Below are 11,363 nucleotides of genomic sequence, written 5' to 3'. Positions count from 1 at the left end.
TGCACTTTTCATGATAATTAACCAATTGAGTCGAATCATTGACTTTATATACTGTTATCATATAAAAAATGCATAAACTCTTTTTTATAGCAGCTGTGTCGACTTTACACCAAACGACTTTTTAAACTATTTCATTGTTTTCTGACAATTGTCCAATTTCAAAATAAAAGCATGAGAGTTTTCAAGAGTCTCTATCGTTTGGTGTAAGCTCCCATTTCAATTAAATTATACCGCATTTTTGAGTCAAAATTGACAAGAGGACAACAAGAGGGTTAAATATCAAATTGAAAGGAGTTTTATTTTGTTAAATTTATGTATTTTTTATGCACTTTTCATGATGAGAAAAAAATAATTAACCAATTGAGTTGAATCAGTGACTTTATAAACTGTTACTAAATAAAAATGCATAAACTCTGGCAGCTGTGTCAACTTTACACAAAATAACTTTTTTAACTATTTCACTGTTGCAGAAAAATGTCCAATTTCAAAATAAAAGTTTCCAAAAGTCTCGATCGTTTGGTGTAAGCTTGTCATTTGCTGAATCAATAAAATATAAAAGTCTTCCAATATTTCCCACACTTCTTTTTTAACTCACTTTCTAAACTTTGTAAGATCTTATTTCAGTTTTCCAGACTTTTCCGGACCTGTGTAGGAACCCTGGTAACAAAATAAAAACCATAATTCAAAATAAAAGGAGGAAGCGAGTCAGCAGAACTGAGGAGCCGCTCAGCAGGGTCCGAGTAGTATTTGTAGTATTTGCCAGAACTAAGAAGCTTAGACTGACAGCAGCAGTTATTCATATCAGGGTTCAAAAGGTTTTTACCATAAATAAAAATACAAAAATAGAAAAAATAGAAATAAAATGAAATGAAATAAGTTCTGGTGTCTGTTTTAAACTTAATGCTTCAAGTGCTTTTAAAACAAACACCAGTCAACTCAGATCTGCTATCAACACAAATGCAGAAACATTAAATATCAGTACTTTAAAATATTACATTAATAAAATCAGGATTACTGTAAAATAAACAAGAAAGATATAAAAAAGGAGGAAAAAAAGCAGGGTAAAATATATATATATATATATATTTATACATACTGAGTTATTAAAAGGAATTATAGTTATTATAGTTATTAAGGCTGCTCAATTAATCCAAAATTGATCATGACTACGATTTAGGGGCCAAACAATCTCAAAACTAATCAAATCGAGGGGAAACTATTTTTAATAATAACAAAGGTTTTATTTTGAAAAAGCTTAGACCGGAAGCCTCCGCAGTTCCGTTAGCTGTGGAGGCGGAGAAGCTGAAACACACCTCCAGCCTGCGTCAGACGATGCTGAGTTTATTGACTAATTATTAACCCTCCTGTTGTCCTCAGGTGAAGGAAGGAAGGAAGGAAGGAAGGGAGGAAGGAGGGAGGGAAGGAAGGAAAGAGGGAAAGCAGGAGGAAGGGAGGAATGAGGAAGGAATGACGGAAGGAAGGAAGGAAGGAAGGAAGGAGGGAAAGAGGGAGGAAGGAAGAAAAGGAGGGAGGGATGGAGGAAAAGAGGAAGGAGAGAAGGAAGGGATGAAGGAAAGGGGGAAGGAAGGAAAGGAGTAAGGAGGGAGGGATGGAAGAAAAGAGGAAGGAAGGAGAGAAGGAAGGAAGGAAGGAAAGAAGGAACAGTCAAAAGAGATGGGGTCGATTTGACCCGGGAGGACGACAGAAGGGTTAAAAACCAGGAAGTGTTGTGTGAACTATCGTCATGGTAACCAGCTCAGCTCTAATATCTCTGCACATTTTCTGCTGTGTGTTGCGTGTTTCTAAAGTTACAAAAATCGTTTTAATAATCGTGATTATGATTTTTTTCCCATAATCAAGCAGCCCTATTATTTATTATTGTATTATTTTATATTTATTATTTTATTTATGAGGTTTTTGGTGATTACATTAAAGATGGGGATGATACAAACTGGACTCTGGGTTCGTTTTGGGCACAGGCCGCTAAATAAGTTCCAACTGAAACAGGAAGCACGAGAGCATAAAGAGTCATTCATGTGAGATATAAAAACACTTCAGGCTACACATGAAGGGAAGAAAGAAAGAAAGAAAAAAGCATCTCATTCAAATGTTTCATGTAAAGAAAATAAAGAAATAAAAGGTACAGTGAAGATTTGATGATGAATACCGTGTTCTTGGATTCTCATGTGAGATGCTTGATGAAGACAGAGCATGATAATTATGTTATTCATGTTCAATGTAACATGATTTTGCTTAAAGGATAATTACCATTTTTTATAACCTGGATCTTATTTCTAGCATAAAATACGATCATTTACTCACCCAGATAACTTTGGTGTCATTTGGAGTCATTCGGACGAAATTAGCTCCAGTGTTGCTGTAAAAAAGGCTATTATTTTGAAGGTGTGCCCTGGGTCCCTTCTTCCTTCTCTGTTGGGGTGTGACGCAATTACCCCCAGTGTAGTGTTTTTAGTAGGGCTGTCAGCGTTAACGTGTTAATCGCAATTGGATTAATGCAATCCATAACACGTTTTTTTTGTTTTTTTTTTAATCGCATTTTAATGTTGCAAGCCTTTTTGTCCCTTCTCCTCCCCCGTAGACGGCTCCTCTAGCTGTAGCGCTATGCTTTGAAGTGGCCTCCTGCAGTAAACCTACCGCGCTGATGGAAAGTAAGAGAGCAACTGGACTTTTGAACGGCTTGTTTAACTTTAAAAACACTTCCAGACGCTTCAGTTGACAAGTCAAAAGTAAAATGCAACCTGTGTCAAACGGAGTTTAACTACCACCGGAGTACGTGGAGTTTGAGTTAGCACCTCCACGCTAAACACCCAGGTGCAGCCAAGCCAGCCTCAGCTCCACCAAAGGACCATTTTGGAGTGTGGGAGTCGCAGCAGAGCCGTGATTGATTCCCAGTTAAGACACTCTGGTAAGAAATGCTTTACATTATGGGCTTAAAACTGCCTTCAAATGGAAAATAACAGGATTTTAAACATGCAATTCAAAACACGATTAACTATAGAAACTATGCGATTAATCGCGATAAAATTTTTTATTAACTATTAACTAAATATTGGTGAAATTAAGTAGTTTCGCAGCAGATAATGCGTTATACAGAGGCTGAGCTTCGGTGCCCCGTGTACTTGCATTATACGGATATACACGACGCAACCCTGGAGCTAATTTAGTCCGAACGACTCCAAATGACACCAAAGTTGTCTGGGTGAGTAAATGATCGTATTTTATGCTAGAAATAAGGTCCAGGTTGTAAAAAACGGTAATTATCCTTTAAATTGTGTTATAAAGCACAAAGAATTAGAGCCGGACTGATATATCAGAGTCGATATTATCGGCTAATATTACAGATATATTAGTATCGGTGCATAAATTCCCCGATATGCAACGATATTTAGGTTTTTAAAGTATGTAATTTTTGATTATTATTGTTCTTATTGCTACTCTTTTTATTGTTCACCTGCTGCTGCAATAATGCAGATTTCCCCGTTGTGGGACTAATAAAGGAATATATTACCTTATCTTCTGTATATATTTATATATATTCTGTATATTTTGTATATAGTCTGAATATTCTTTATATATAATATTTAATTTTTTACTCCCTAATATCTGTATCAGCCCCAATAATCCAGTATCGGTCGAGCCCTGGTGAGTTAAAGCCAAGTTGATGCTATGAATGAAGAATGATGATGATGATGATGATGATGATGAAGATGATGATGATTATGATGAATCCAGAAATCATAATATTTTCTTTGATAAAGCAGCGTCGGGGTTCTGGGAGGTTTTTAAGGAGGCGCAGTAGAAGCCTGAAGAAGCAGAGAAACTAAACCAGCGTGAAGCGTGAAGCTCTACGCTGAGCAGCTCAGAGTGCCGTCTGCCGTCTGCCGTCACATCGTCACATTAATCAGTGAATAACCGAAGTTTGGGTGTATTTAGAAATATGTGAAAATGTGAAATCAAACTAATCTATGGAAGTAAAGTTAGCGCTCATTTTCCAGGAGTTAAAAAGGTTTAATATGAAACTTTACAACTAATGGTCTTTATTTCTATCTTTATTATAACTGTGGTTTTATATTTCTATCTTTATTATAACTGTGGTTTTATATTTCTATCTTTATTATAACTGTGGTTTTATATTTCTATCTTTATTATAACTGTGGTTTTATATTTCTATCATTATTATAACTGTGGTTTTATATTTCTATCTTTATTATAACTGTGGTTTTATATTTCTATCTTTATTATAACTGTGGTTTTATATTTCTATCTTTATTATAACTGTGGTTTTATATTTCTATCTTTATTATAACTGTGGTTTTATATTTCTATCTTTATTATAACTGTGGTTTTATATTTCTATCTTTATTATAACTGTGGTTTTATATTTCTATCTTTATTATAACTGTGGTTTTATATTTCTATCTTTATTATAACTGTGGTTTTATTTCTATCTTTATTATAACTGTGGTTTTATATTTCTATCTTTATTATAACTGTGGTTTTATATTTCTATCTTTATTATAACTGTGGTTTTATATTTCTATCTTTATTATAACTGTGGTTTTATATTTATATCTTTATTATAACTGTGGTTCTATATTTCTATCTTTATTATAACTGTGGTTTTATATTTCTATCTTTATTATAACTGTGGTTTTATATTTCTATCTTTATTATAACTGTGGTTTTATATTTCTATCTTTATTATAACTGTGGTTTTATATTTCTATCTTTATTATAACTGTGGTTTTATATTTCTATCTTTATTATAACTGTGGTTTTATATTTCTATCTTTATTATAACTGTGGTTTTATATTTCTATCTTTATTATAACTGTGGTTTTATATCTATCTTTATTATAACTGCGGTTTTATATTTCTATCTTTATTATAACTGTGGTTTTATATTTCTATCTTTATTATAACTGTGGTTTTATATTTCTATCTTTATTATAACTGTGGTTGGGGTTTTTTTTTTTTTTTTTTGGACTTATATTTAACAAAAAGCCTCTTTTATAAAGCGAGGAGGTGGAATTTTGAGCATGCTTTTATTTTGAAAATCCTTTTTCTTTCTTTATCTTACAAATCCCCCCCAAAAAATCATCAATACTTTCAATATGTTCTTTCCCATGACACTTTCTTACTGTATGTCTTGGGTCAAATGTCTTTCTTTGAGAATCTATTCTAATAATATTTTATCCCCTGAAATATTTCTGTTGGACTTTAATGGAAATGAAAACAAAAATTTGATCGCAAAAAAAAAAAAAAAAAAAATCTGATACCTCTGCAGACCGCATACTCGTTATCGCTCTTCCACCTCGAGTCTTTATCAGTCAAGATATAAAAAGCATGTTTAGGTTTTAACTGCTTCATGTTAAAGATCCACGGAGGAGGTGCAACTTAAAAAAAAACCTGTTAGTGAGATAATGGAGAAATGAGTTTGAGTTTTTTAATTATATTTTATTTTATTTTATTTTTGATCTCACACAGAAACTGATAGAAAAGCTCAAACTCCTACATTTGAATGACCAAGTCTCTCGGGGAGGGAGTGTCGACCCCCTGGCTCGGCTATCGGCACAAAGAAAAGGGTGGTGGGGGGGGCAGGAGGGGCAGGGGGAGGGGGTAATGGAGTGGCAGGGGGGGCAGAAATCAACAAGTTACCCATGAGTCTCCGCCCCACAACTCCCAACCGGTTTTGCTGAAGTTGCGGGATCCACCTACTCTGGCATGGCAAGAATTTGAACGAGGCTACGAGCAAACGAAAAAAAGGTGGAAAAAAAGGTGGAGGAAAAAAAGGAAAAAAGGAAAGAAAGAAAGAAAAATAGCAGTTCTTTTTTCTTTTTTAAACATTTACAAGTTATCTTAAACTGAGGAGCTTGAGAAAGACTTACCAATAAAAGCTTTTCACATTTTGTATTCTGCTTCTCCTTCATAAAAAGTCAACATTTACATCTTCAGCAAAGCTTCTTTCCTCCCTCCCTTCCTTCCGTCTGTACTTCCTCTCTTCCCCTTCTTCCTTCCTCCCTCCCTCCCTCCATCCTTTCCTCCCTTACTTACTTCCTTCCTTCCATCTTTTCCTTCTCTCTTTCCTCCCTCCTTCCTTCCTTCCTTCTGCCTTCCTATCTCTCTTCATTCCTTCCTTCCTTCCTCCCTTCTTTCTTTCCTCCCTCCCTCCTTCTCTCTTTCTCCCCCCCCTCCTTCCTCCCTTCCTTCCTTCCTTTCCCTTCTTCCTTCCTTCCTTCCTCCCTCCCTCCTTTCCTCCCTTATTTCCTTCCTTTCCTTCTTTCTTCCTCCCTCCCTCCCTCCTTTCCTTCCTTCCTTCTTTCCTTCCTTCCTCCCTTCCTTCTCCCACCCTCCTTTCCCTTCCTTCCTCCCTCCCTTCCTTCCTTATTTCCTCCCTCCCTCCCTCCTTTCCTTCCTTTCTTCCTTGCTCCCTCCCTCCTTTCCTTCTTTTCTTCCTTCCTTTCTTCTCTCTCCCTCCTTCCTTCCTTCCCTCCTTTCCTTCTTTCTTCCTTCTCTCCTTCCTTCCTTCCTTCCTTCCTTGACTCGAGGACAACAGAAACCGGCTCCAACCAATTACATTTAAAACAAGTATTCAAATTTACTCATTTCCACATTTCTGAGGAGTTATTTCCATTTTCAAACAATAAAAACTGAATAAAATCAGTATTTACCTTGCTGTAGAAGCCTTGTAGGTTGTCTTTAGTTTTTGTGACAGCTGGCTGGTGCTGTGACTCGCTGTGAAGTAACATCAGAGAAATACTTTAATATGGAGGAACTTAATATTCACAGTTCACATTTCAGTTATGCTACTTTAAGAGTCTATAAAATACAATAATCACACTAACACAGTGCGTGACCAGGCGGGGGAGTTCTGGTCCTCTGAAATGAGGCAACCAGGAAGTAACTTAGAGCTGCATTCTATCAAAAGGCCACCAGGGGGCGACCGTCTCTATACAAGTCAATGGAGAATTCACCAACTTCTCACTTGATTTCTAACCTCAGTAAACGTTTTCAAAATGTGTTTATGGTCTCAATCGCTAGTTTAAAGCCTTCTTCAATGCAGTATGATGTTCATTTGGGACATTTTGGCCTCCCTGATTTTATATGTGACGATAAAGCAGGGTATGCATTAGGGCGTGGCTACGTCCTGATTGACAGGTTGATTGACCAATGTCCTCGGGATCCAGGCGTCGCAACCATAGCAACCTCCCCGCTCTGCACCATGGCTCCGCCTCATGCCCATATAAGTAGAATCTGTGTTTTTATTTTTTCCCAGCATGCACCTGAAATTTTCGAGATGGCGCTGCCTAGATTCGAAACTATTGGCTTCCGAGCAGCAGTCCACAAACCAATGAGTGACGTCACGGATGTTAGGTCCGTTTCTTTTATACAGTCTATGATCGTGACTCACCTTTAGTTTTAAGAGCTCCTTTGGCTAAATCGGCTCCTTCGAAGTTTTGTCCGTCTCCAGTCAAACGATCGTTCAGTGTCTCGATTTCTCTGCGAACTGAAAGACAAACAGACGATGCGTTTAAAGACTTGACAGAAATACAACCGACACTATCAGATTCATTGGCATCATTTAATAATTCATCTTAACTTCTTGAATGATTTGAAGCTTTTCTGTGTCAAACATGATAGAAACTCAACATCTGCATCCATAAGTAACACAGTGACAGATTGTATGTTTGGGGTCTTCAACAAGCTTTCATCATCACGACTTACGTTCCAGGTTTTCGATGTAGAGGTTCTCGAACTCTCGCTCGATCTGGCTGAACAGGTCCAGCAGATTGCTCCTCAGAGACAGAGGCAGTTTGGAGTCCTGCAGGAGAGGAGAGGAACGAGAGAACAAGAGAACAGGAGAACGTTAGAGAACATGAATAAATGTGAGTTTATATCATCAGTCAGTGAGAAGAACCTCGGCTGTGTCAGATATAGTGAGGAGAAGACACATTGTAGTCTGTGTGTGTGCTGATTTATTAATGTGAAAAAACGTCGAAGCTGAACTAGAAAAAAGGAGACAAAGAGTGGAGTGCTTTTATTGTGGAAGCTAACTTTCTCTCTTTCTATTTCTCTTTACTTATCACTTACTTATTTACTCTTTACTTATTTAAACCCATTCAATGCACTACATACACAAATACATCCCTTAGTGTAAAGAAAGCCCTACTTATAAATACCAGTGTAACACATTGAGGTGAGCTGTAACAGTATATGTATATATGTGACAGTATCGAGGGTTAGAGGGTTAGAGGGTGAACGTGTGGCTGTGACCGAGTTGGCACAAAAGACATAAACAGGAAGCGGGCCATATGTTTTCACAGCTTTGCCCCTTTTATGATGAAGCCTCTCTCTCTCTCTCTCTCTCTCTCTCTCTCTCTCTCTCTCTCTCTCTCTCTCTCTCTCTCTCTCTCTCTCTCTCTCTCTCTCTCTCTTCTCTCTCTCTCTCTCTCTCTCTCTCTCTCTCTCTCTCTCTCTCTCTCTCTCCTCTCTCTCTCTCTCTCTCTCTCTCTCTCTCTCAGCATGAGTGCACAGATGAAGAAAGAAGTGTCTGACAGGAAAAGGTTGCAGCATATTGAAGGGGGGGGGGGGTTAACATAAAGACTGATGCATGTTGCATTAAAGCTTTGCATACGTTCACAACGGATTTAAAACAGATTGCTGGTCCAGATGTTTCTTCTTATGTTCATAAAAGGGACATTTCATTGCATTACTTTCTATTTCTGTACATACTGATACGGCGATACATCAGATTAACTTGCATAATGTGTAAAAGTGTCTAAATTGAGTTATAATATATAGAAAAAAGGTTATTTTTTATATTCACAAGTGATGTAAGTAGGCCTGTCGACGATAACTATATTTATTGGACGATATATTGTCTCAGAAATAATCACGATAAATGATATTATTGTCATCTGAAGATCATTTTATACCATAAAAGGGACATTTCATTTCATTATTTTCTATTTTTGTGCATTATGATAGGGAGATACATTGAATTAACTTGATTTATTAGGATTTTTGGTTTTTGCATGATGTGTAAAGTGTCTAAATATATAGAAAAAGGTTATTTTTTGTATTCACTAGTGATGTAAGTAGGCCTGTCATGATAACTACATTTATTGGACGATATATTGTCTCAGAAATAATCACGATAAACTATATTATTGTCATTTAAAGATCATTTTAAACCATAAAAGGGACATTTCATTGCATCGAATTAACTTGATTTATTTGAATTTTTGTTTTTTGCATGATGTTTTAAGTTTCTAAACTGAGTTATAATACACAGAAATGGTGATTTTATTTATTCACAAGTGATGTAGGTAGGCCTTTCATGATCCCACGATGAACTACATTTATTGGACGATATATTGTCTCAGAAATAATCGCGATAAACGGTATTATTGTCATTTAAAGATCATTTTATGTCATTTCATTGCATTATTTTCTATATTTGTGCATTGTGATAGGCCTATACATCGAATAAACTTGATTTATTTGAATTATTGTTTCTTGCATGATGTGTAAAGTGTCTAAATTGAGTTATAATATACAGAAAAAGGTTATTTTTTAATTCACTAGTGATGTAAGTAGGCCTGTCACGATATAATGATAATATAATAGCATAATAATACAGGAATTAAAGTCACATGACACGACTACATGTCACACTTTAGGCCTGTCACCATAACTATTTTTATTGCATGATATATCGTCTCAGAAATAATCATGATAAACTATATAATTGTCATCTGAAGTTCATTTTCTACCATAAAAGGGACATTTCATTGCATTACTGTCATTTAACAATAATTTTCTACCTCTGATATAATGATAATATAGTAGTATAATAATGTAAAGGGGGGTCAGGGCTACTCTATAGTTGGGGACAGAGTTATTTATATTTACCTTTAATTCCATACAAGCAGCGCCGTTTGCTTCTGCCGTCTCCTCTCAGGACGAGCACAGAGAGGAATGATGGAGAACAATGTGACATGAATAATCTACTGTTATAACAAGCTGGCTGCTACTGGTTGCTGTGGTTGCTATGGTTACACCTTTTTATTTTGCTCTTATAGATTATCAATGTTTTAATTATGTCTTGAATTGTTTTTAATTGTCACGTTAAGGAAGGAAGGGAGGAAGAAGGAAGGATGGAAGGAAGGAAGGAAGGAAGGAAGGAAGTAAGGGAGGAAAGGAAGGGAGGAAAGGAGGGAAGGAGGGAGGAAAGGAGGAAAGGAGGAGGGAAAGGAGGGAGGAAAGGAGGAAAGGAGGAAGGAAGGGAGGAAGAGAAGAAGAAGGAAGGAAGGGAGGAAGAGAAGATGGAAGGAAAGAAGGCAGGAAGGAAGGGAGGAAAGGAGTAAAGGGAGGAAGGAGGGAAGGAGGGAAGGAAAGAAGAGAGGAAAGGAAGGGAGGAAAGGAGAGAAGGAGGGAGGAAAGGAGGAAGGAAGGAAGGAAGGAAGGAAGGAGGGAAGGATGGAGGAAGGAAGGAGGAGGGAAGGAGGGAAGGCAGGGAAGGATGGGAGGAAGGAAGGCAGGAGGGAGGGAAGGAAGGAAGGAAGGGAGGAAAGGAGGGAGGAAGGAAGGAAGGAAGGAAAGAAGGGAGGAAAGGAGAGAAGGGAGGAAAGGAGGGAGGAAGGAAGGAGGGAAGGGAGGAAAGGAGGGAATAAGGAAGGAAGGAAGGAAGGAAGGAAGGAGGGAGGGAGAAAGGAAAAGAGGAAGGAAGGAAGGAAGGGAGGAAAGAAGGAATTTTCATTAGTTTTTATTTCTATCGAGTTTTTCAGTTTGCTTTTTTGTTTCTGTTTAGTTTTAGTGAGTTTAACAAGTGATAAAGTAGTTTTAGTTTAGTTTTTATTTAATTTTTAGTGTTTCAGGTATTAAGAGGAAAGCCTTGATTAGTAGAAACTGTAAAGGATGAAATAATGCTGACACAGTTACCATGGAGACACGGAACACTATACAGTTACCATGGAGACACGGAACACTACAGTCGCCATGGAGACAATGAAAAGAAAACTAAAACTAAACTGATTTTATCTGCAATTCACTTTAGTTAACTCTTTTATTTTATTTTATTTTAGTATTATTTTTTCACTGCTAGTCTTAGTTTTAGTTTTAGTGAACTTTAATAACTCTGGTCTTGTCACGCTGTCTGAAAATATATAAAGAAGCATATCCACTTCCTGTCAGGATGAGTGACCGTGAGGAAAGCTGCAGTCTGCGATGAGTCACATGATGCCCACAGATCGTCATGCCAACTGTGAACGTTTATTTCTACTCTTTCTCTTTCACCATCAACAGGTTGCTCAACTTCTACCAGTAACAACCAAGTATAT

At 36.9% G+C, this 11,363-nt stretch overlaps 1 protein-coding gene and 1 long non-coding RNA gene across 2 annotated transcripts in view; one reads left to right on the top strand and one right to left on the bottom strand.

Moving 5' to 3' along the window:
* Positions 1–11,363, top strand: part of LOC128369488 (uncharacterized) — an 84,755-nt gene that overhangs the window by 7,333 nt on the left and 66,059 nt on the right. The gene's annotated exons all lie outside the window — the stretch shown is intronic.
* LOC128369484 (WD repeat-containing protein 37-like) overlaps positions 1–11,363 on the bottom strand; it is a 30,000-nt gene that overhangs the window by 9,160 nt on the left and 9,477 nt on the right. The window contains 4 exon segments of the mRNA XM_053330533.1: positions 5,680–5,763; positions 6,692–6,756; positions 7,433–7,528; positions 7,747–7,843. Of these exon segments, the coding sequence (XP_053186508.1) occupies positions 5,680–5,763; positions 6,692–6,756; positions 7,433–7,528; positions 7,747–7,843 (342 nt within the window).

This window comes from Scomber japonicus, chromosome 12 (genome assembly GCF_027409825.1).
Source record: "Scomber japonicus isolate fScoJap1 chromosome 12, fScoJap1.pri, whole genome shotgun sequence".
Lineage (NCBI taxonomy): Eukaryota > Metazoa > Chordata > Actinopteri > Scombriformes > Scombridae > Scomber > Scomber japonicus.
Note: the sequence above shows the minus strand (reverse complement) of the source record. Positions and strands in the feature narration are given on the sequence as shown.